The sequence below is a fragment of the Pantherophis guttatus genome, chromosome 8 (assembly GCF_059756535.1).
Source record: "Pantherophis guttatus breed Tessera chromosome 8, ASM5975653v1, whole genome shotgun sequence".
NCBI classification, from domain to species: Eukaryota; Metazoa; Chordata; class Lepidosauria; order Squamata; family Colubridae; genus Pantherophis; species Pantherophis guttatus.
In genome coordinates, this window is record NC_142070.1 from 8,465,334 (window position 1) to 8,491,635 (window position 26,302).

At 41.9% G+C, this 26,302-nt stretch overlaps 1 protein-coding gene across 1 annotated transcript; it reads right to left on the minus strand.

The window, feature by feature from the left end:
- Positions 1-1,042: 1,042 nt before the first annotated feature.
- Positions 1,043-10,590, minus strand: LOC117673697 (galectin-1-like). Its single transcript, XM_034431231.3, has 4 exons — positions 10,477-10,590; positions 5,969-6,048; positions 3,346-3,517; positions 1,043-1,496 (listed from the first exon to the last, which is right to left on the minus strand). The coding sequence occupies exons 1-4, from the start codon at positions 10,486-10,488 to the stop codon at positions 1,350-1,352; spliced, it is 411 nt and encodes a 136-aa protein (XP_034287122.2). The 5' UTR covers positions 10,489-10,590; the 3' UTR covers positions 1,043-1,349.
- Between the last annotated feature and the right edge of the window lie 15,712 nt (positions 10,591-26,302).

The following is a 26,302-nucleotide window of genomic DNA, read 5'->3' on the forward strand; positions in this document are numbered from 1 at the left end:
GGCCCAAAGTCAGCAAGCCAGCTTTCTTGCCTAAGATACCACTAGAACTCACTGTCTCCTGGTGATTGGTCCAAAGTCACTCAGTCAGGTTTCCTGCCTGAGGCGGGACTAGAACTCACCATCTCCTGGTGATTGGCCCAAAGTCACTCAGTCAGGTTTCCTGCCTGAGGCGGAACTAGAACTCACTGTCTCCTGGTGATTGGCCCAAAGTCACCCAGCCGGCTTTCATACCTAAAACAGCACTAGAACTCACTGTCTCCTGGTGATTGGTCCAAAGTCACTCAGTCAAGTTTCCTGTCTGAGGCGGGACTAGAACTCACCATCTCCTGGTGATTGGCCCAAAGTCACTCAGTCAGGTTTCCTGCCTGAGGCGGAACTAGAACTCACTGTCTCCTGGTGATTGGCCCAAAGTCACCCAGCCGGCTTTCATACCTAAAACAGCACTAGAACTCACTGTCTCCTGGTGATTGGTCCAAAGTCACTCAGTCAAGTTTCCTGTCTGAGGCGGGACTAGAACTCACCATTTCCTGGTGATTGGTTCAAAGTCACCCAGCCAGCTTTCATGCCTAAGGTGGGAAATGACCCAGGCACACGGCAATTGTCATAAATATGAGTCAGTTGCCACATGTCTGAATTTTGATCACGTACGTGACCATGGGGATCTTCATGTTGCAATGGTCATAAGTGTGAAAAACGATCATAAGTCACTTTTTCCACTGCTGTTGTAACTCACCATCTCCTGGTGATTCGCCCAAAGTCACCCAGCAGCTTTCATGCCTAAGGCGGGACTAGAACTGACCATCTCCTGGTGATTCAAATGGTCATTAAATGAACTATTGTAAGTCGAGGACTGCCTGCACATACATCTATCTCAGCAGTTCTGTTGATCTCATGAAACCTGTTGTGATTGGTTAGTTTTGTTTTAATTTAAGCTTAGCAAAGATCTCCAAAGTGTTTTGAAAGCTTTGGAAGACCCAGATTCCATCTGCAACAGGCAACATGTAAACGGAAAGCTTGATTTTCAAAAAATGAACCACAACTGTGTTCTTCATAGGTCTTTATTTCTTGGAAAATGAAGCGCATTCATAAGACAGCACAGCAAAGAAACGGATCTTGAGGTGAGATGGGCAAGAAAGTGGGTGAAAATTTAAGGAGTCCAAGTGTCAAAAAAAATGGGTAAAAGGAATGCACAAATTCCAGAAAAAACGAGAGAATAACAGAGTTGGAACTTGGAAGGGACCTTGGAGGTCTTCTAGTCCAACCCCCTGCTTAGAACATCGTGTCAAATTGTTTGGGACAACCAATTCTATTCGAGCAGAGAACAAGACCAAAAGGGAGACAGTTTCTCCTCAGGGAAATGTCACCGATTTGATTCTGAAGTCTCCATCCACTCCAAGATAATCAATCAGATTAAGGTCCAGCCGGTTGGGGAAGATAATTTCTCCACTCCCTTCCGTTTTCACTCGGATGTCCTTGTCCGTAAAACTGAAGGTGATCTGGAAGACATCACAACAAAAGAAAACCAAGATTGAGGGTGGACATCAAAGTCTCTTTGGTGATCTTAGGCTCTGAATGCTTATCAAAGTTATGTTTTACACTATGAAGAAAGAGCATTAGGTTCTAATCCAGGGTTAACTTTGAAGTAGAATAGACCTTACATGGTACAGTTAGGGAAGTTCCTCCTTAAATGCATTAACCTTCCTCTTTATACAGCAGGGGTCAGCAACCTGCGGCTCTGGAGCCGCATGTGGCTCTTTCATCCCTCAGCTCAGGGGTGAAATGCTCCCAGTTCAGACTGGATCGCCCGATCCGGTAGCGATGGCAGCGGGTGGTTCGGAGAACCGGTAGCAAAAATCCCTGCCGCTCCCCCCCATGCCCAGCTGAACCGTATGATCATCAGAGGCTTTTTTTTAATTTTTAAAAGCATTTTTTCTACAACCTCTTCAGCCAAAAAAATGTTTTTAAAAGTAAAAAAAAAAAAGCCTCTGACGATCGCGCGGCTCAGCTGGGATCGTCAGAGGCTTTTAAAAGCATTTTTTTTCTACAACCTCAGAGATTGTAGGAAAAAATGCTTTAAAAAAAATTTTTTTTAAAGTTGGCCACGCCCACTCAGTCACATTAAATCCCCCCCCCAGCAAGCCACGCCCACAGAACCGGTAGTAACAAATTTTACATTTCACCACTGACTCAGCAGCGGCTCCCTGTTGTTGGTCGGCTCCACAATTGATAGGGCTTTCAGTTAGGACAGGTAGAAGAAAAAGGACGCCATGCTAGGAGGAGACTCTATGGTGGAGGAACCAGACTTCTGGTTGGCTCCAGAATTGAACGGGGGCTTCCGGTTGAGGTAAATATAGCAAATAAAGAATAATGTAGATAAAAGAAATTTATTTGATTTGATTTGATTTGATTTCCAGACCGCCCTACTCCCGAAGGACTCAGGGCGGTGCACAGCCAAACAATAAAACACATACATACAAAATTTAAAAGTGGAATTAAAATCAAATTAAATAGTTTTGGCCCAAACAAATTAAAACCCCAATCAATAATGTGAATAAAATAGGAATCATACAGAGTCAGATATATGAGCTCTGGGGGACCCTTTCTATTCATATTATTATAAGGGGAAGACGTGCTTGGATACATGAATTCTGAGAGACCCTCTCTATTCACATTATTATAAGAGAGGAAAGTGCTTGTTGGAAATTACATTAACAAACAGTTAAACCCCTTAAGTGGTAATTTATCTTCTGAGACCTAGATGTCACGGAAAGGACTGCCATATGGAAAAACATCTGAGTGACCTCACTGTGAATGACACAAAGACCTATATGTTACAAAGAGTTACTTAATCCAATAAACTTACCCAAGGACAGTAGTAACTCTCCCATTAGCAACTCCGAGTACTTAAGAAAAGTTGTGCGGCTAAGATAATTTTGTAAACTAAGATTAATGCTTTAAGTAATTAGATGAACTTATTATCTAGTGTATGTAACCATATAAGGAAAATCGGATGTATGATCTCATGATTAACCATATATGGAAAATGTATGATCTCACTGAATCCTTTGTCTTAGAAATGTATAAGAACCATTGTATCAAAGTTCTTTGGTTGTTCAAAGCTTCAGGTACAAATCTGGCTCTGAACCTTGCGCAATAAATCTGTCTCTGACTGACCTGGGAATGTTTTTTAGTCCTTACATTCCACAACACGGTTAGGACCTTTGTGGCTCTTGGAGCGTTTAAGGTTGCCGACCCCTCCTCCAGAGCGTCACAAAGATACAACTTCTGCTCTAGTGACCCTCTGCCCCCCTCTTTGTGTCTCATGTCCTGCCAATAAATCCTCACCTCAACCTCACAATTGTGATGAAAAGGGAAGTCAGGTGGTCTTTCCTCGGCCTCCCAGGCACTGCCTCGCCTGGAGTTACACACCACAGTGTTCACATCGCCCTTGCAGTCAAAACGTGCGTTGTAATGGAGCACCAGGTTATCACAGTCTTTACCCAGGTTGATCTCGAATCTGAGGGTGGAATTACAAGCGTGAGAGGAGCCAGAACACAATGGGGAGTTTCAGAGGGAGGGGAAGGGATAAGAAGGAACTCGGAAGGGAGGGAGGGGGAGAGGAAGGAAGGAATACAGGTGAGAGAGCCAGCAAGCAAGGGAGGGGAATTCAGGGAAGGGAGGGAGGGAGGGACAAAATACAGGGAAAGAGAGAAGGAAGGGAGGAAGGAAGGGAGGGAGGAAGGGAGGGGAATTCAGGGAGGGAGGGACAAAATACAGGGAAGGAAGGAAGGAAGGAAGGAAGGAAGGAAGGAAGGAAGGAAGGAAGGAAGGAAGGAAGGAAGGAAGGAAGGCAAATTCAGGGAAGGAAGGGAGGGAGGGAGAGGAGTTTATGGGAGGGAGGGAGGGACGAAATACAGGGAAGGGAGGGAGGGACAAAATACAGGGAAAGATAGAAGGAAGGAAGGAAGGAAGGAAGGAAGGAAGGAAGGAAGAAGGGGAATTCAGGGAAGGGAGGGAGGGAGGGAGAAGAATTTAGGGGAGGGAGGGACGAAATACAGGGAAGGGAGGGAGGGAGGGAGAGGAATTTAGGGGAGGGAGGGACGAAATACAGGGAAAGAAGGAAGGAAGGAAGGAAGGAAGGAAGGAAGGAAGGAAGGAAGGAAGGAAGGAAGGAAGGAAGGGGAATTCAGAGAAGGAATGGAGGGAGGGAGGGAGAGGAATTTAGGGGAGGGAGGGAGGGATGAAATACAGGGAAGGGAGGGAGGGGAATTCAGGGAAAGAAAGGAGGGAGGGAGGGATGAAATACAGGGAAAGAAGGAAGGAGAATACAGGGGAGGGAGGAAGGGAAAGAAGGAAGGAAGGAAGGAAGGAAGGAAGGAAGGAAGGAAGGAAGGAAGGAAGGAAGGAAGGAAGGAAGGAAGGAAGGAAGGAAGGAAGGAAGGAAGGAAGGAAATGTTTTAAATCAGACCATGAATGGGCAGGGATATCTCTTCTTAGGAAAACCAAAAGGAAGGAACAGCCCACTTCCAGGCACTGAAAAGTTATTTTGGTAAAGGTTTTCTATCTCCTAATCTTCCCCAGCTAAAAAAAGGATATGAAGAAGATTAATGGCCGTAAGAGAAACCATTTTTGCAAGGAACTGTCTGGAGAGCATCTGGAAAACTTCTTTGGATTTGGGCGTGTGGGGACATAGCTGCTCTCTGATGAAGAGCAAGGACATTTGCTGAGGAATTTTTAAACAAAATTAGGGCAGACCGTACAGTACAGCCTTAAGGCCATTGACTCCCCCTTTAAAGTTTGAACAGCTCCTCCAAAATTCACTCTCATGCAGCCATCCTGTTTAACTCACAAAAATTGGAAATCATCACCACAGGTTAAGAGAGTTATGTTAGTCTATGTCAGGGCTTTTCAACCTTGGTAACTTTAAAAAGTGTGGACTTTAACTCCCAGAATTCCCCAGCCAGCCAGTAACCAAAGTTGAAAAACACTGTTCTATGCTGTTTAAAAAATATCAGGAGGCAGCTCCTTCTCTAACTCCAGATTTTATTAACAGGCATAAACATTTTTGAGCTGCAGCTCGCAAAATTTTAGGCCCGTTAATAAAAATTGTCATTTGGAAAAAGAGTTACCGGATACATTGCATAAACTGTGATAGATTTAACTGCAAATGATATAGAGATAGATGATGACATAGAGATGGATGAATAGATGGAAAGAAAGAGAGGATAGATAGATGATAGACAGATAGAGATAGATAGATAGATAGATAGATAGAGAGAGAGAGAGAGAGAGAGAGAGAGAGAGAGAGAGAGAGAGAGAGAGAGAAGTAGATAGATGATAGATAGATTATAGATATAGATATAAATATAGAGAATAGAATAGAATAGAATGGAATGGAATGGAATAGAATAGAATAGAATAGAATAGAATAGAATAGAATAGAATAGAATAGAATAGAATAGAATAGAATAGAATAGAATAGAATAGAATAGAATAGAATAGAATAGAATAGAATAGTTTATTGGCCAAGTGTGATTGGACACACAAGGAATTTGTCTTCGGTGCATAAGCTCTCAGTGTACATAAAAGATATCAGTGATAAATCATGATCAAAGTCATCCTAAAAATACATTCATCATAAATCATAAGTTACAACACCTGGTGCTAGTCATAGGATACTAAGTAAGCAATCAACATAAATCATACTAAGAAATTAAATAAAAGAATATAAATCGTAAAGATACAAGCAACAAAGTTATAGTCATAAGTAGAAAAGGAGATAGATAACAGGAAGGATGAGAATAATAGTAACAGCCTTACTAAATAGTTTGACAGTGTTGGGGGAATTCAACAGTAATGTTCATTGTGACCTCTTTTTTACTTCTGGGAATTGAAGGGAAGCCCAAATAGCCCTCTCCCTCCTCCACCTCCCCATTCCATGAAACTTTGTCCCAATTCCTCCTCTTACTCTTTGCAGTCTGGTAAAATTGTCCCTTTCACGACGAGCGATTCTCCAGGATAAAGCTTAAACTGTGTAGCGGTCACTCCCTAGGAAAATAAAAAAAAAGATGGACATTTTAAACGGCATGGTAGGGCTGATAAAAGAGTTTTGAACGTGGACTCCTCCATCAGACCATTCAAAGGGAATTTGGGGTTACAGGATTTCTCATTTGAGACAGCAGCTAAGTTTAGGTTAATCAGTCAGCCTGTTTTAGAAGACTTGTTTTAGAAGAGATAGACAATTTCGGGTTGATCGGTCATCTTGTTTAACAGATTAACACAATTGGAAGGGACCTTGTAGGTCATCTAGTCCAACCCCCAACCCAAGCAGGAGACCCTACCCCATTTCTGACAAATGGCAGTTCACTCTCTTCTTGAAAGTTTCAAGCGATGAAGCTTCCATAACTTCCGAAGGCAATTTCCATTCCATAGGTTGATTGTTCTCACTGTCAGGAAGTTTCTCCTTATTTCCAGGTTGAATCTCTCCTTGTTTAGTTTCCATCCATTATTCCTTGTCTGGCCTTGGAAAATAGCTTGACCCCCTCCTCTCTGTGGCAGCCCCTCAAATATTGGAACACTGCTTATCATGTCTCCCCTGGTCCTTCTCTTCACATGCCCAGTTCCTGCAACCCTTCCTTGTATGTTTGAACCTCCAGTCCCCTAATCGTCTTTATTGCTCTTTTCTGCACTCTTTCTAGAGTCTCCACATCTTTTTTACATCGTGGCGACCAGAACTGGATGCAGTATTCTAGATGTGGTCTTACTAAGGCTTTATATAGAGTGGTATTAGTACCTCCCTTGATCTTGATTGTATCCCACTGTTAATGCAATTTAGGCTTGCATTGGCTTTTTTGGCTGCCGCCTCACATTGCTGGCTCATATTGAATTGGTTGTCCACTAAGACTCTCAAGATCCCTTTCAGAGTTACTGCTATTAAGCCTGATTTCACCCAGTCTATTTTAGAAGAGACAGAGAGATAGACTGGCAGATAGATGATAGATAGATAGATGATAGATAGATAGATAGATAGATAGATAGATAGATAGATAGATAGATAGATAGATAGATAGATAGATGATAGATAGATAGAAGATAGATAGATGATAAATAGATAGATAGATAGATAGATAAATGATAGATAGATAGAAGATATAGATAGATGATAAATAGATAGATAGAGGATAGATACATGATAGATAGATGATAGATAGATAGATAGATAGATAGATAGATAGATAGATAGATAGATAGATAGATAGATGAATGATAGATAGATGAATGATAGATAGATAAATAGATAAATAGATAAATAAATAAATAGATAAATAGATAAATAGATAGAGACAGAAGCTAGGTGTAAGTCTCTTTCCCAGTCAAATCTGAAATGTGAAAGAGACACAGAGTCACATAACAACATCGAAAAGAAGTCCCACAATGGACTTGTTGATGATCTGGAATCAAGTAATCCCCAACCTCGTGACATCATCTCAGGTGGCCTTTTCCATATTCTCTTCGTTCTTCACATAGAACCCGGTATCCTGGCTTAATATGGAAAGCACCGCTTCTGCACAAAAAGCCTTAAGCCATCTTCAGGCTACCTTAGCAGTAGGCTAATGATGAGAGAGATGTAGCTCAATTGTGGTCGTAAATCAAGGTATTTGTATTTGTATTTTTGTATTTTATTATCTTCTCCAGTTCTCTTCTCTTCTGTCGACTCCAGATATATTGCCACATACCTTATCCAGATTTTTTGGTCTTTCTGATCAGATTGTTACGTGATGCTTATTACTTGAGAAGAAAAATTAAGGCATACCTCTGTTCTTTAATAAAGGCCTACTTACTTGCACTATCGTGTTTATTAAGGGCCGAAGGGCCTACAATAAAACCAGTATTAATCTGTGTGCTGAGATTGTGACCTTCAAGTATGTTGAAATTGCGCTTTTAACCCTGGCAGTTGCTTAACTTGCAAGATGCGGCGAGTTAGGGTGACGGGAAAAGGGGAACTATATGCTTGGAACACATGTAAAAATAACCATGTTGTAACATTGAGGTTAAAGGAACCAAAAATGGCCCCAGTTGCTATGGCACGTTGGCAGAATCCTGAAAGTATTGTGCTTTGTGGTTTTGGCAATAGCAATAGCACTTAGACTTATATACCGCTTTACAGTGCTTTACAGCCCTCTCCAAGCGGTTTACAGAGTCAGCCTATTTCCCCCAACAATCTGGGTCCTCATTTTACCCACCTCGGAAGGATGGAAGGCTGAGTCAACCGTGAGCCTGGTGATATTCGAACTGCCAAATTGCAGGCAGCCAGCAGTCAGCAGAAGTAGCCTGCAGTACTGCCCTCTAACCACTGTGCCACCGTGGCTCCTAAGATATTTTAAGGTATATAATGTAATGTTGGACAGTGGCTCGGGGTCAATTGGCCACAAGCTGTCCCTTTGGACTGCTTGTCCGATTGACCCTCATTGTAATGGAATGTACAGTAGTGGCCAAAATTGTGGAAATCTTTTGGGAAAGGTGTATTTTTGAGGTTTGATGGCTAATAACACCACTTTTTTGGGGGGGAGTTTCAAGATAATCCTATTCCACTGCTGGAATGGCCTGGGAGTAGCCCAGACCTTAACCCAATTGAAAATCTATGGAACTGAGTAAAGAAACTTGTTAGTCAGAAGCGACCCAGCAATAAAACCCAGTTAATAGAAGCCATCATTCAATCTTGGTTTCACATGAGAACAGCTGCAGAACTCAAAGACTTGGTTCACTCCATGGGAAGACGTTGTAAGGCCGTCATTCACCCTAAAGGTTACCCAACTAAGTATTAACTGACACGGTGATCATTTTTGTATATCTCGTTTTTTCACTTTTCTTCTTTATACTGTAACTGCTATTCTAATAGCAAATCCTTCATTAAAGGTATTGCATTACATTCTTGATTAAATTATCTTTCCATGGATATAAAATTTTATGCTACTACTCCAAAAAAAAAAAAAAAAGTGGTATTATTAGCTAGTTTTAGAAAATACATTACCCCCCTAATCACGCCTACCCAGCCGGTCATTAGGGCGGAGAACCGGTTATTAAAAAACACGGGGAACCACAAAACCCTTTTGACATCTCTCCCTCCCTCCCTCCTTCCCCCCCTTTCTCTGTATCTCTGTCTCTTTCTCTCCCCCTCTCTCTGTATCTCTCTGTCTCTGCTCCGGCTGCTTCTCTATTCCCCGCTGTCGCCTTTATCTTCTCAGGCCAGGCGAGGAGTGACTGGGAGGGAAGGGTGAGGGGCGGGGCCAGCCCAGTGGTGGGATCACCCGACAAGGAGCCACAGCACAGGGCCCAAAGAGCCGCATATAGCTCCGGAGCCGCAGGGTGCTGACACCCGGATTAGGTGATGGAAATATTTAGGACTTGGTTCCAAAATGGCTGATTAATGCTGTGAATATTAAAAGTAAAAGGCCATCTATATAATCCAGATTAAAGGATGAGGTCAGAATTCGTCGGGCCCTAAAAACTTATTTTTTTCAACTAGCCGGTCTGTCCTGATTTTAGGGTTAGTTTTAAATTTTTAATATTTATTTTAATTGACAAGTTTTAAATTATGGGCCAAATTTATAAATTATTTTAACTTTATTTTTTAACCGTGATGTTTGTATAGATGTTTTTTATCTGGCTGTTCACCGCCCTGAGTCCGAAAGGAGAAGGGCGGTATAGAAATTCGAATAAATGAAATGAAATGAAATGAATGTTCTCTTTCTCAAGCTAAAGTTTGTAGAAAAACCTTTATAATAACTAACTTCTATCTTCAGTTAGAGCGCGAGCGCACAAAAATAAATCTGCACCTATCAAGCATCTGTTTAATCGCACGTGCATAAGCTGTACAGTGCGCTCAAGATGTTTCATGTCGAAAAAGAGTTTACATATTACAAACAATCTGGGTTGTTTTAAACGGATAGCCAAAATTATTTAATGTTTTTAAACTGCTTTTAAATTTTATATGTTATGTTTTACCATGGCTGTTCACCGCCCTGAGTCCTGTTGGAGAAGGGCGGTATACAAATTACATAAATAAATAATATTGATAAAACTCGTATTAACAACAGAAGGCAGCCCAATTAATAAGCACACAGTATGGGGTATTTATTTCCCCCTTCTCAAAAAAAAAAAAAAAACAGCAGAAACAATTAAAGAGATGCATCCAAGCAATTTAAGGAAGCGGATTCTGATCTTCAAACCCAAATGCCAAAATAAACGAGGCAGTTTTTAAAATGTAGCAAGAGTCTTTGTAATTTATTTATATATATTTTTTTGCTGCAAAAAATTAAAGCGGCTGTGTCCCTCAAGCAATACCCCGAAAGAGGAAAAGCCACACTTGTGGCTGTCAATCAACAACCAATCAATTCCTCTGCAAGAGAACCATTCTACATCTTACAAGCCTATGCTGGGAATTTTGATTAAAAAAACAAAGACCCCAGAACTTACACATTTACTCATGGTGCAGCCTTGTCCAGCCCCGAGTTGGTACAGTACTTTTAACTGCAGTCTCAGCTCTGTGGCTTAAGCGAAATTCCCCTTGTCCTTTAAATAGCTGAAGGAAAGAGCATCACGTGATGCGAAAGATTGAATGAAGGGTAGGGTCAGATAACCAGAAATGGAAGCAGGAGCTGATGAACTGAAGCAGCTGCTACACCCAATTCTAACAGTGTGGGGGTTTTGAGTGGGTAGGGCAGGGAATATTAGCAGCCCCTTGGCAAGCCTTGGTTAAAAGGATTGCTTTATTGAACCCTGGACTAGATTTTGGAAGCTGACAGGAACTATTACGTATTCTTATTCTTGGTATTAATGCCGGAGGGGCATAATGATGAGAGCTTCAGAAATTTTATGCGTATAAATTTAGCAGAGGAAGGAGGAGGAGAAAAGGAAGAGAAAAAGAGAAAAGGAGAAGGAGAAGGAGAGGAGGAGGAGGAGAAGGAGAAAGAAGAAAGAAAGAAAGAGAGAGAGAGAGAAAGAGAAAGAAAGAAAGGAAGGAAGGAAGGAAGAAAGAAAGAAAGAAAGAAAGAAAGAAAGAAAGAAAGAAAGAAAGAAAGAAAGAGAAAAAGAAAGAGAAAAAGAAAGAGAAAGTAGTAACAGTAACATAGTTGGAAGGGACCTTAGCGGTCATCTATTCCAACCCCCTGCTCACACAGGAAACCTATACTAGGGATTCGAACCACCGACCTTTCTGATCGACAGTGTCTTAGCCACTGAGCCACCTAGGGAGAAAGAGAAAGAAAGAAAGAAAGAAGAGAAAGAGAAAGAGAAAAAGAAAGAGAGAGCAAAAGAAAGAAAATGAAAGAGAAAAAGAAAGAGAAAAAAGAAAGGAAGAAGAAAGAAAAAAGAGAAAGAGAAAGAAAGAGAAAAAGAGAAAGAGAAAGAGAAAAAAGAAAGAGAAAAAGAAAGAGAAAAAAGAAAGGAAGGAAGAAGAAAAAGAAAGGAAGGAAGGAAGGAAGAAGAAAGAGAAAGAAAGAAAGAAGAAAGAAAGAAAGAAGAAAGAAAGAAAGAAGAAAGAAAGAAAGAAAGAATTACTACTGCTACAACAACTGTAGGCTACAGGATCTATCAACCAATTAAATTTTAAAAAATCTTTGAGTACTCCATGATGGATATTTTCTATTTTTCTATGTCCATTTTTCTGTTTTTGAATTTCTATTAAACAATCCCAAATAGAAACAGATTACAAATTCAACCAATGCTGGGAGAGATGCATATTTTAATTGTTTAAGATGATCGAACCGGAAAGTACTATATCCCTAATAGTCAAAGGCTGTACTGGGGTTTAATGCCAGAACAGTTTTCATCCTACACCTTGGAAGATTGAATCCATCTGTATCCGGTACAGAAAGCACGAATTACACACTACTCTTAAAATAGAGGTAGACACCAAAGACTGGGCTAAATCAAATTTTCTCCAGTTGCAGCCCGTGTAGCATTAATTAAAGCAGATATTCATCCAAGATTCTTCTCTCTGCCTTTGACATCATGTTTTTCAGAGTCAAGATTTTGAGCAGACAAGGTTCGTTATCTACAAACACAAATGAAGAAAAAAAGAGAATAATATCTTCGATGTTTGATCAAAGCAGAAAAAGAGAACTGTAAGACTTGTTTTGTTTGGGGAAGAAAATCTTTTAATGTGACTCTGTTTTAGCCAAGCCACAAGCTTGACAGTTACAGGATACAGATCGATGTTTAAGATAGATGGTTAAAATATATATCTCTCTCTCTTAGAAAAGCTGCCATTTATCTTATCAAACAAAAATACTTCTCCTCCTTCCTCTTCTTAATTTATCTGCATAAAATTTCTGAAACTCTACTATTTACAAAAAGCAGAAATCAAACGCGTCATTTCACTATCCGAAATCAATGTCAAACAGTGGATATTTATTGTAAGATTCTCAAACCTCAATATAACTGAAATGTTTGCAGAAATACCCTGTTTCCCCAAAAATAAGACCCAACCGGAAAATAAGGCCTAGCATGATTTTTCAGGATGCTCATAAGTCCTACTCCCAAAAAATAAGCCCCAGTTAAGATTGTCAGCAGACGGAGGCGTTTAGTACCGTATTTCCCCAAAAATAAGACCTAACCGGAAAATAAGCCATAATGCGCCTTTTGGAGCAAAAATTAATATAAGACACAGTCTTATTTTGGGGGAAACACAGTAGGTAACTGCTCATCTCAGGCATACAAGCAAATCCAACCTTTCCAGGCCTTCCGAGAATTTGCATTCTCTCAACTTAGATTAATTGCCGGTATCTAGTAATAAATCAGGTTTATTTATAATAAATCAGAGAGAGAGAGGAAGCAAGGAAGGGAGAGAGGGAGAGGGAGAGGGAGAGAAAGAAGGAAGGAAAGGAGGGAGGAAGGGAGGGAGGAAGGAAGGAAGGAAGGAAGAAAGAGAGAGAGAGAGAGAGAGAGAAAGAAAGAAAGAAAGAAAGAAAGAAAGAAAGAAAGAAAGAAAGAAAGAAAGAAAGAAAGATTATGTCATGCCCCTGTCGGAGTCTGAATCCGAGGGGGAAGACAAACAGCTGACAGAGAGCTGGAGAGTGGCTCTGTTGGCTGTGGAGGAAACTGGGGAAGGGCAACGTCAGGCTGGGCAGAGCAGGGGAGAGGTAGAGCAAGGGAGAGGGGGTTCAGATGAAGACCAAGGCCCACCCCCTTCTCATCCTAGGGCACGCAGGGAAGAACGGAGAAGAGAGCAACGTGGGTTGTGTGGCTTACACAAGGGAGGAAAGAGCCCCGATTCCCTTCACAAGGCACACCTGGGGATGGAGTTTAAAGGAGAGGCAAATGGGAGGGGCCGTTGTTGGAAACAAATGCTGAATTCATTGTGTTAACTGCTTTATCTGAGTTCCTGGCATCCTCCCAACTGGTTTGATTTACTGCGTGCTACTTCACTTCTGGAACTCCTTATCTTGCTTTCCCTGCCGGATTAATTACTTTATCCTGCCTTGTTGAATTTATATTTGGAAGTTTTCTGCTTATAACGCTTGGACTGGAGTACTTTCAGCCAAAGGTGTTACAGACTTGTGAGTGAGTTTTTCTCCACACTGGAGAGTAAAAGGGACATGGGGGCAAAGTTGAAGCTAATAAAGGGAATCATTCTTATTCTCTGGCTGTGTTGCCTTTGTGCCACACCCTGGATCATCACAGATTACTACTGCTACTACAACTGTAGCCTACAGGATCTATCAACCAACTAAATTAAAAAAAAATACTTTTGAGTACTCTATTATGGATATTTTTGTATTTTTCTGTGTCCGTTTTTCTGCTTTAGAATATTCTACTTAAAAACTCAGAATAGAAACAGGTTACAAATTCAACCAATGTTGAAGTTAGCTGTGATTCACCACAACCTGCAGCTTGCACAGTTGCGTGAAGTTCCCTCGCGGTCAGAATTAATGTTTCGCCTCGAGACAGATTTGAACAAGGCAGACTCTTGTTCGTGTTCTTGATCTACTTCCATCAACCGTACACACAATTCATAGCTGGCTGAGAATCACCTCTGGGGATTCCACGCTCTCATTGCATCAGTTTGGGAGATGCCAGATGGAGTCATTAAGTGAAGAAGTCCTGGGATTACGGCATTCACTTCCACCCTACCAAAATGTCCTTTCCTTTTTTTAAAAAAAAATAGATTTAATGTTAAATTTTAAATTTAAATAATTTTATTAAAATGATCATAATGTAAAATGCAGATGAAAATGGAGATGGTGGGAAAATAAGAAAAGGAGAAGAGATGTATAGGGGCAGAACCATCTCCTACCGGCTTCCCACCGCCCAGTGGGGTCACATAGGGCTGCCCTCCTCCGGGTGCCATCGGCTAGACAATATCGGCTGGTGGCCCCCAGATTGAGGGCGTTCTCGGTGGCCGCGCCGACCCTCTGGAATGAATTACCCACTGAGCTCCGGTCAGCCCCTGATCTCCGTTTCTTCCGCAAAGATCTTAAAACCTGGCTTTTTACTCAAATCACCTGATCTGGTTGGGTTTTTTAGTTAACTGTGGGATTTTAAATTGGATTTTTAATGCTATTTAGTGATATTGTTTTTATTGTCATTTGTACTTGTGAGCCACCCCAAGTCCTTCGGGAGAAGGGCGGCATATACATTTTAATAAAATAAAATAAATAAAATAAATAAAAGGGGGAAAAAACAGGATCAACTTCCAGGTTTTTTTCGGTGCAGTAAAGTACAAAATATAATTGCAACCTCAACTTTTTACTTTACCAATTTAACAAATGCCAGCCATTATTATAACTATATTAATCATTAAAACCCAGCATCAAGGATTCAGTTTTTTTTTTTCTGTCACAAGCACAAAGTCCAGAAACGGTTTCCATGCAAAGCTGGATATACCAAATGTTACTTCCTGACCTATTGAGAGATGTGGAAGTCAAAACCACACATCTCTGGAGGTCTCAGATTGGGAAAGGTTGGGCCACATTATGCCTGCTTAGGTCCTCCTGCTAGAGCAGGAGGGCTGGACTAGAAGACCTCTAAGGTCCCTTCCGACTCTTTTCTTTTCTTTTGATATTTTTGTATTTTTCTGTGTCCATTTTTCTGCTTTGGAATATTCCATTAAAAAAAACTCGGAGTAGAAACAGGTTACAAATTCAAACAATGTTGGGGGAGATGCATATTTTTATGGTTAAGAGGACTGAATAGGAAAGTACCATATCCCTAATAGCAACACAGTAGATATTTATTGTTAAGATTCTCAAACCCCAATATAACAAAAATGTTTGCAGAAATAATTACTTGCTCATCTCAGACATACAAGCAAGTACAATCTTTCCAGGCCTTCTGAGAATTTGCATTCTCCCAACTTAGTTAATTACCTAATAAATCGTGTTTAATGTTTGGACACATGTTCCTAGAGATATAAACTATGGTCTAAATCTAAACTAATTTTTTCCTCATGACTTTTCCCGGGACAAATTATTTATTTGTTGATCCTGTGTCCATCTGGAAAGATGTTTCTGGAAATCAGCAACTTCACGAAACTGCCTTTCACTTCGGCCATGTCGTGTGGGGGAAACTCACTGGAGAAAGCAATTACTGTCATTGACTTACAGTTCATTTAGTGACAGTTTGAAGTTACAACGGTATTGAAAAAAAGTGACTTTTGACTGTTTTTCACACTTACGACCCTTGCAACATCCCCTGTGATCATGTGATCAAAATTCAGACGCTTGGCAACTGACTCATATTTATGACGGTTTGCACTGTCCCAGGGATCACATGATCCCATTTTGCGACCTTTGGACTAACCAAGTCCATGGGGAAGCCAGATTCACTTAACAACCGGGTTACTAATTTAACAACCGCAGTGTTTCACTTAACATCTTTGCAGGGAAGGTTGTAAAATGGGTCAAAACTCAATTAACAAATGTCTCAGAGAAAGAAAGAGAGAGAGAGAGAGAGAGGAAAAAAGGAAGGAAGGATGGAAAGAAGGGAGAGAAAGAGAAGGAGAAGGAGAAAGAGAAAGAGAAAAAGAAAGAGAAAGAGAAAGAGAAAGAGAGAGGAAGGAAGGAAGGGAGAGAGAGAGAGAAAGAAAGAAAGAGAAAGAAGGAAGGAAAGAAAGAAAGAAAGAGAAAGAAAGAAGGAAGAAAGGAAGGAAGGAAAGAAAGAGAAGGAAGGAAGGAAGGAAGGAAGGAAGGAAAGAAAGAAAGAAAGAAAGAAAGAAAGGAAAGGAAGGAAGGAAGGAAGGAAGGAAGGAAAGAAGGAAGGAAGGAAGGAAGGAAGAAAGAAAGAAAGAAAGAAAGAAGGAAGGAAGGAAGGAAGGAAGGAAGGAAGGAAGGAAGGAAGGAAGGAAGGAAGGAAGGAAGGAAGGAAGGAAGGCATGTGCAAGCAAAGCGAGCGAGCGCACGGTGCATGCGCTTCCGAACCGGTAAGGAAGGTAAGTAGATTTTACCCCAGCCTTTGCTGTAATTCAGATTTTTGCAGCTTTGGCATAGTAAATCTGCAGAATTAAGAGAATTAGTCCGATGAATTGCTCGGGGTTGTTAATATAAATTGATAACTTCTTGCAGCCAGCAGATGGGGCACTTGCAACAGGCAGATGGAAGTAAGAAGAAAGAGAAGGAGGAAAACGGGAGGAAAAGTCACAAGCATAAAGTGACATGCACGCTTGTATGAAGGAGAAAGTACAGTAGTCCTCAACTTACCTATCACAATGGAGCCCAAAATTTCTAAGTGAGACCGTTGTTAAGTGAGTTTTGCCCCCATTTTACGACCTTTCTTGCCACCGTTGTTAAGTGAATCGCTACAGTTGTTCATTTAGTAACACGGTTATGAAGTGAATCTGGCTTCCCCATTGACTTTGCTTGTCAGAAGGTTGCAATAATGGATCACGGACGTGATCCCGCATCATTGCAGCAGTCATAAATGTGAGTCAGTTGCCAAGTGTCTTAATTTTGATCACGTGACCATGGGGATGCTGCAACAGTCATAAGTGTGAAAAGCGGTCAAGAAAGTCACGTTTTTCAGTGCCGTTGCAACTTCGAACGGTCACTAAAACGAACTGTCGTAAGTCGAGAACTGCCTGTACTCTATTGTAATACGACATTAACTTGCAAGTCATTAAGTACCGTACAAATTTCCCACTGTCTCTTTTACAGCCTGAGAAGTTAGTTAGTGTCTCTTTCTCCACCCATTATACAGCTGTGGGCTACGCCCTCCCTTATCTGATTGTTCCTTAGCCAGCATGTCTTCCCTCCAAGGTCTTTCTCACACATTATTACAAAACATTTCTGTTTAAAACTTCTCATTAACCTATTTCCACCAATAATGGCTTGCAACCAGTTATCATATTTTCCATAGAAATAGCACTTCAAGTAGTGGGAATTCGAATACGGCGACCATTTTGTGGGATTCGTTAACCACACCAATCGAGGCCTAGTTGTAGAGAGGCTGCGAGTTTGATGGGGTTAGTAAGGCTACGGATCACGGGTTGAAGATTTTCAGATGGCCGTTAGATGGCGGCAAAGAGATACCGTAAAATCCTTTGACGATGTGTTCAATTTGTGCTTAAATACGAGAGTTGTAGAATAACAGAGGTCTTCGAGTCCAACCCTCTGCTCAAAGAGGAGACTCCACACCATTTTGAACAAGTCCAGTCTCTTCTTAAAAGTCCTCAAGTTACAACCATTTGTTTAGTGACTGTTCAAACTTACAACAGCACTGAAAAAAGCGACTTATGACCAGATTCAGATTAACAGAGTTGGAAGGTACCTTGTAGGTCATCTCATCCAAGCAGTGTCAGCGCTTCAATGCTGGCATAGAGAGCAGAGGAGACAGAGATAAGCTCTGAACTTTTGCCTGCTTAATCCCTTCGAAGTCGGGTTGTCGTGGAAATGAGGAGGGGGGACATTCCTGGGAAATGACGAGACACGAAATCTGAAGAATGACTTGGAAGATAGCCAATGAGAAGCAGAGATTTGGGGATCGGAAAGGGAGGGATTGGGGGGGCAAAAGGTCAGTCTTGTCCGCATCGAGTCATGATCCGGTGGCTGTGCTCAATTAAAGAAAAGATTTCCTTAAAGATTGGCAGTTTGGAAATTCATTTATTTTGAGATAGCATCGAAGTCTGACAAGCAGGCGGTTCATCGTATGTTTTAGCCTCCAGTCCCCTAATCATCCTGGATGCTCTTCTCTGCACTTTTTCTAGAGTCTCAACATCTTTTCAAATTCTTGGGGGGAAAAAGCACCTTTGGGACTAAGATTGTAGCCTTGTTTTCAAATTCTCCGTATCTTTGATCAGTTCAATTCAGCTCTTCGCTCAGATAAAAAGCTTGTTCGTTGCAGTCATTTCTCACCTGGAGATCTGATTTTTTTTTTAACCTTTCCCCTCCATTTCTTTGCAAACGGCAAGCTTATCTCGTGGCCTTTGGTACTATACACATATATTTTTACTTGACAGCAGAAGTTGTGAATGCTCCAACATTGGAAATTTTTAAGATGTTGGATAACCATTTGTTTGAAGTGGTGTAGGGTTTCCTGCCTGGGCAGGGGGTTGGACTAGAAGACCTCCAAGGTCCCTTCCAACTCATTCTATTCTATTCTATTCTATTCTATTCTATTCTATTCTATTCTATTCTATTCTATTCTATTCTATTCCATTTGCAAAATGCTTACAAATGCATCAAGCAAGAAAGGTAGCAGCAGTGGTGAAATCCAAATCCCCATTCCCTCCCTACTCCTGGGGGAAGGGTATTGCAAAATCTCCATTCCCACCCCATTCTGGGGCCAGACAGAGGTGGCATTTGCCCGTTCTCCGAACTGCTCAAAATTTCCGTTACCGGTTCTCCAGAACCTGCTGGATTTCACCCCTGGGTAGCAGCTTGTATCATATTCATCTCTACATCATCTATTATCAGATCTTTCCTGGAATTAATGTTTCCAGCATTCTTAACAGTTGCATATATGAACGAAGTCAAAAGGTAACCTACAAATTCAATGCAAAGTAAATAAAAATAAAAATGACACTATCTCAAAATATACCAGATTTTAAAAAGCAACGAATATATTTTTATGTGGAATATGAGTTGTAAGAAAGATTATTTGTGGCTTTCTTTGGACTCATATAGACCTGTGATGCATTTCCCCCCCCCCCTAGACAGCCTCGGATATATTTTAGAGGAGCTGTTCTGTTTGAAATACCGCTGTTTTGAAAATGTTTTAAGCCCTTTTGGAATTTTTGCATCGTAAAGCAGATTGCAAATGCTTACAGAATGTTCTTGAACGTGTCTGGGTAAATATTAGCAACTGCCACCTGGCTCAATGGTGAACATCTCAAATGTAGCTTGCAGCATATTTAGCAAAGCATGTCGAATTTAAACAGCATAGGGAGTCATCTGCAGATCTTGATGGAGAATTATATATCAGAAATTACTTGCGTACAGAGCTCTTCCCAATTCAAAGCATCTTCCCAGTCCACGTAGTCCTCAACTTACAACAGTTTATTTAGTGACCGTTCGAACCTACAACAGCACTGGAAAAAGTGACTTATTTTTCACACTTATGACCTCATTTTTCACACTTATGACAGCTGCCATGATTCACTTAATAACTGCGGCAAGAAAGATTCACCTAACAAATGATTTGCTTAGCAGCAGAAATGTTGGGCTCAATTGTGGTCATAAGTCGGTACAGATAGTATTGGTGAAAAAGTGGATCTTCCCATTAAAAAGAAATCTTTCCTTTGGTGCTTCAGAATATGTCAATGACATGTTTTGGGAAAAAGCTATTGTATATACAGTAGTAGCCAAAATTGTGGAAACCTTTTGGGAAAAGTGTATTTTTGATTTCTGTGGTCATAGATGAGCCCATCTGCCAATAAATTGAGCCTCAAAATTTCAACCAAAATGCCAGGAAAAACAGATCACTCATAGACAAAATGACCCTCAAATTTTCATTTCTGCTAAGAGTAAACTAGGTGACGGTCGAAATTAAATTTAATCTGTCCAAGAGAGTGTAGGAAGAAATATCCTTCTGGGTTCAGCTCCAAGGGGGGAAAAGACACTGGAAACATGGAGACTGTTTGGAAAGATGGTTTAATGGTGGACAGGATCACATGGTTTGAGTTCCTGAACAGAAAAGGGGCTGAGACGCAGCGAGTCCCCAGGTTTTATGCCCTCTCTGGCTTTGAACTTCCTGGGGCCCCGAAAGAGTATCCTGATTGGTTGTCAGACTCCCAGGGGGTGGGGGTCTTAGCTAGCCTTGCTGGCTGATATAATCTTCCAGGTGCCATGTGGTGAGTTTCTGTTGCTAGATGGGTCCTATTGTGTTAGTTTCTGTTGCTAGATGGGTCCTATTGTGTTGCAGATGATGGTCCATTGACAAAGATTGAGTTTCTGCCTCTAGCCCATTGACAAAGGGTGGGGGCAGGAAGATGGGAGCTGCTTCGTCTTTAAAACATGCTTCTCCATTTCTCATCCAGAGAAACATAATATTCAGTCTTTTTAATATTTCCTAAAATATTTCATTCTTCTAGAAAAGGGGTGGGTGCTAACTTCCTACAAGAGCATTTGAAATACTGACATTTTCCTACTTTTAAATTCTCCGGTTTCCCAGAAGTCTCTATAGAAGAAAAATATTTTTACCTGTTTTCTCTTGTGGGATCTAATTAGATTTGCCCTTTCAACCCTAGGAAAAGATATTCAGAGTCTCTAGGAATTAAGCGGCATATAAATTTTAATAACAAGGGCAATATATTAATCTTGTTGTGGGGCTTAACTTTGCATTGGTTCTTTGACTGCTGCTGTTTTTTGAATATTCATTTTATTTTTTATTCTATAGCTTATTAAATGTTTAATACCTGTTTTTATGAATCATTCCAACCAGCTGTTTTAAATGTTAATTGCTTCAAGAGATTTTGATGAGAAGCATTAAAAGTATTTTAAATAAATACATACAGAAGCGCATTAAGTAATCGTGTGGGTTGTTTGGGGTTTTAATTTAGATTATCTGCACTGTGATTCAGAATGATATGTGAATTCAGCAAATTGTTGAGTCAATAGTTAAACAGACTACGGTATTGCAAGGTATGTAAATACAGTTCTAATCTATCTGGTTAAGTGTTGTTTACTTTGAGTCTCAGGAAAACTTTCCTCGGACTCAGGTAGGTGGACTTCTGATTGGGTGTACCCAATTGTAGATTTTAAATGGAGGTAGGGTCTCCACTTTAGCTTATGAGTTCTATTACCAACACGCCATCCCTGCAGTCTGAAACATGTTTAATTTAGATCAGGGGTATCCAACCTTGGCAACTTTAAGATTTGTGGACTTCAGCTCCCAGAATTCCCCAGCCAACATGGCTGACTGGGGAATTATGGGAGTTGAAGTTCACAAGTCTTAAAGTTGCCAAGGTTCAATGCCCCTAGTTTAGATAAAGGTGAGCCGTGGTATATAAATCATGTGTGGTGTAGAGCAGGGGTCTCCAAACTTGGAAACTTGTGGACTTCAACTCCTAGCATGGCTGGCTGGGGAATTCTGGGAGTTGAAATCCACAAGTCTTAAAGTTACCACGTATAGAGACCTTGGTGTAGAGAAAGTAGACAGAGAAAAGTTTTCTTGCAGGATCCAATCTGGGTTGCTCACCAGGAGGTCCCGATGACTGACCCAAATTAGGTCCTGCAACATTATCCTGGGACATGTATACTCCCCTTCATTCATCAAAGTTTTCTTCCTCTCTTAAAAAATTAGACTCAAGGCCATCGAGTGAATCTGACTGGAAGGCGATTTAGAACAGGCAAAAGGAATCACGTCTTTCTGCAGCCGGTAACTCACCTGTAGAATTCATGACCACAAGCGATGATGGCAGTGGTGGGATTCAGCCAGTTCGAGCGAACCGATAGTTAAATTGCTGGGTGGCCCTGCCCCGCTTCTTCCAGGAATCCCCACACGCCCTATTTTGGCTCCCTGGTAAGTGCAGGCAGGCCTACTAGGCCCAAAACGGGGTGCAGCCGTTCCCCACCCACCCCGCCAGTCTGTTTTCACTCCCAGGAGGTTTCAGGGAGCCCCTCACCCCGTGGCCCACTTTTGCTCCTAGGCTTCAGGGAGGTGTCCCAGGTCCAAAACAGGGCACAGGGGGCGGCACATTCCCCCTCCCCTCCGTGGGTCATTTTTCTCCCAGGGGGGTTCAGGAGGCCAAGTACTGCCTGTTGCACCCCCTGGCTATGCCCACCATGGCCACGCCCACCCAGCTAGTCATTAGGGCAGAGAACCGGTTGTTAAATTATTTGAATCCCACCACTGGATGACTGGTTTGAGGAGAGAGGTTTTTCCGCGGACTGGAGGAGGGGGCGTGGTTTCACGAGCTATCTCCAACCCGCATATGAGGCTTCACTTGTTTGCCTGCCCTGGTTTCTGGCATGGCACAGCCTGAAGTGGTGAAGCTCCCACAACTTCTGTTATAAATTCTGAACGCAAGCAGTTCCATTGGTTGATTGTTCTCACTGTCAGGAAATTCCTCCTGAATTCCAGGCTGCTTCTCTCCTTGATTAGTTTCCACCCGTTGCTTTTTGTCTTCCCTTCTGGTGCTTCGGAAAATAGGTTGACCCCCTCTTCTTTGTGGTAGCCCCTCAAATATCAGAACACTGCTATCATGTCACCCCAAAGTCCTTCCTTTCACTAGACTAGGCACGCCCAATTCCTGTCACCATTCTTCATGTTTTAGCCGCCAGTCCCTTAATCGTCTTTGTTGTTCTTTTCTGCGCTTTTTCCAGAGTCTCCACATCTCAGAAAGGCCCAGAAAATTCAATGTGAACATTCAAATATAAGAGGCCGTTTTCAGCCAATTTGATGCCTGAAAAGTTTCTTTAATAGTAGATTTATAAGCCTGACTACCGGCAGCCAAAACATTTATTTTATTTATTTATTTGTTTATTTTATTTATTTATTTATTTATTTATTTGATTTATATGGCGCCCTTCTCCGGAGACTCAGGGCGGCTTACAATGCGTTAAGCAATAGCCTTCATACTTTTGTATATTTATACAAAGTCAGCTTATTGCCCCCACAAACTGGGTCCTCATTTAACCTACCTTAGAAAGGATGGAAGGCTGAGTCAACCTTGAGCCTGGTGAGATTTGAACTTACAGTAATTGCAGACAGCTGGTGTTAATCACAATGCTTTTAGTCTGCTGAGCCACCAGGTTTGTCAAGCATGTATGAGAAAACAAGTATGAACATAACATATAAACATATAAATATAAACAGGTAGAAGTATATACATAATAAATGAGTAAGAATAAATGGGGACAGTAGGACAGGGACGGTAGGCACGCTGGTGCGCTTATGCACACCCCTTACAGACCTCTTAGGAACGGGGTGAGCTCAACAGTAGACAGTCTTAGGTTAAAGTTTTGGGGCTTTGAGGATGTAACAACGGAGTCGGGTAGAGCATTCCAGGCATTGACCACTCTGTTGGTGAAGTCGTATTTTCTGCAATTGAGTTTGGAGCGGTTTATCTTGAGTTTGTATCGATTGTTTGGCCGTGTATTATTGCGGTTGAAGCTGAAGTAGTCATTGACAGGTAGGACGTTGTAGCAGACAATTTTGTGTACTATGCTTAGATCAGACCGCAGGCGGCTCAGTTCCAGATTGTCCAAGCCCAACATTTCAAGCCTGGTGGCATAAGGGATTCTATTGTGAGCAGAGGAGTGGAGGACTCTTCTTGTGAAATACCTCTGGACTCGCTCAAGTGTATTACTGTCCGATATACATTGTGGATTCCAGGCAGACGAGCTGTGTTCGAGAATTGGTTTTTAAAGATGCTAACTAAGTGTTGTGGCTCCGTTACCTGAGCCTGTGTTATCGGAGGGAGAAGGCTCTGAACATGAAGGAGAGGAGTTGGCCAGGTCTCCCTCTCCAGGACCCTCCTCTCTGGCAATGCCTCAGGTGTCTCCCGAAGGAGAAGAGATTGGCCAGGAGCCAGGTATCTCCTCGCAGTCGGACAGTGACGGAGATAAGTCTTGGCTGGATCTACGCCAGCGTAGGAGAGACAGGCGCGCGCAGCAGAAGAGGAGGCATGCCAGAGATTAGGCTGAGTCACTGGACCACACTCCACAGGGGATAAAAGGGGGTGAGGTGGCCATTCAGACTCTGTGACGAACAAAACAAACTACTAGTGAGTCACATTGTATCTTTGAAACGTTATCTGCCTTGGATTTAATACGGACTGGACTTGACAATTCTTGAACTGTGTGTATCTTGTTTGGGTTTATCTGTCAGAGGAACAAACCCTCCCTCTATGACTAAAGTTCTTGGCAAGCAGCTACTGGGTTGCTGCCAAGCCTCTTATCGAAAGAATTTGTTGTCTGCCAGTTTTATTTAACCCCTGACTATCTGTTTGTGTGTGTGTGTGAGACGGGGACAGAACACTAAGTTTCTTGAATGTTGCTGTTTGCAAATTATACCTGGGGTTCCCACTTAACATCAGGCGTCTAAATTTTCTTCTTCTATTTCTCATCAATTAAGTGAAAGGTCATTGGTTCTGGTCTGGATGTTATTTCGGAAGGAGAAAAAAATGTCGTTGACATTCTCTATGGAGCAGTGTGATGTTCTGGCCTGGATTCAAATAGTTTCATCCCAGAGATGTTGTCAAATGCCCTGTTTTACAATTTATGATTAGATCTCCAGTGATTTGCAATCTCCCAGGTTTTCCATGCCTCCAATACAGCCCAAGGAAAGGTAACAGGCAGTGGTGAAATCCAAATTATTTTACTACCGGTTCTGTGGTGTGGCTTGGGGGGGGCGTGATGTGGCTTGGGGGGGCGTGGCTTGGGGTGTGTGGCAGGGGAAGGATACTGCAAAATCTCCATTTCCACCCCACTCCAGGGGAAGGATACTGAAAAATCCCCATTCCCACTCCAGGGGAAGGATACTGAAAAATCCCCATTCCCACCCACTGCTGAGGGAAGGATACTGCGAAATCTCCATTCCCATCTCACTCCTGTGGGAAGGATACTGCTAAATCTCCATCCTTTCCCCACTCCTGAGGGAAGGATATTGCAAAATCTCCATTCCCTCCCCACTCCTGGGGGAAGGATATTGAAAAATCCACATTCCCACCCCACTCTAGGGGAAGGATACTGTAAAATCTCCATTCCCACCCCACTCCTGAGGGAAGGATACTGCTAAATCTCCATCCTTTCCCCACTCCTGAGGGAAGGATATTGCAAAATCTCCATTCCCTCCCCACTCCTGGGGGAAGGATATTGAAAAATCCACATTCCCACCCCACTCTAGGGCCAGCCTGAGGTAGTATTTGCCGGTTCTCCGAACTGCTTAAAATTTCCGCAACCGGTTCTCCAGAACCTGTCAGAACCTGCTGAATTTCACCCCTGGTAGCAGGGGAAATCACCTCCGAAGAGGCTTTATCAATATCATTTGGGACAAAACTGAAGAACAAGCTTGAAAGGCGATCTGTGCTCTGCTCAAGGGCTCCCAATTTCTACTCTGAATTCCCCTGGAAGATTTGGTAGAGCAGAATTAACAGATGGCTATACAAATAAAAGTGGGATATAAATAGGATAGGATAGGATAGGATAATTTTATTTCTATACCGCCCCTCTCCCGAAGGACTCGGGGCGGTGTACAGCCAGGTAAAAACACAATACAAATATCACAATTTAAATTTAAAAATTATTACAAGTATTACATTCAAGGCCAATTAGCTAAAAAACCCCAAAAATTTAAGAATTCCGAATTTAAAACTCAATTATTAAATTTAAAACTCAATTAAAAGAGCCTTGGTAGTACAGTGGTCTAAAGCACCCTGTTATTAACACCAGCTGCCTGCAATTTCTGCAGGTTCGAATCTTACCAGGCTCAAGGTTGACTCAGCCTTCCATCCTTTCTAAGGTGGGTAAAATGAGGACCCGGTTTGTGGGGGCAATAAGCTGACTTTGTATAAATATACAAAAGTATGAAGGCTATTGCTTAACGCACTGTAAGCCGCCCTGAGTCTCCGGAGAAGGGCGGCATATAAATTAAAGCAAAATAAAATAAAATAAAATAAAATTATGAAGCTAGCGCTGCCTGTCGGAAGAGCAGGGTCTTAAGAGCACAGCGGAAAACTCGGAGGTCAGAGATCTTGCGTATGTCCGGGGGCAGTTCATTCCAAAGGGCAGGTGCCCCCACAGAGGAGGCTCTCCCCCTGGGTGTCGCCAGCCGACATAATTTGGCCGACGGCATCCTGAGGAGTCCCCCTCTGTGGGAGCGAACTGGTCGGTGGGAGGCTATCAGTGGCAGAAGGCAGTCTCGTAGG

Coding starts and splice junctions, on each gene's coding strand:
- LOC117673697 (XM_034431231.3), bottom strand. Junction 3,518..5,968: donor ATTTTACCAGACTGCAAAGA/GTAAGAGGAGGA, acceptor TTCCACCCTCAG/ATTCGAGATCAACCTGGGTA. Junction 1,497..3,345: donor ATCACAATTGTGAGGTTGAG/GTGAGGATTTAT, acceptor GATGTCTTCCAG/ATCACCTTCAGTTTTACGGA.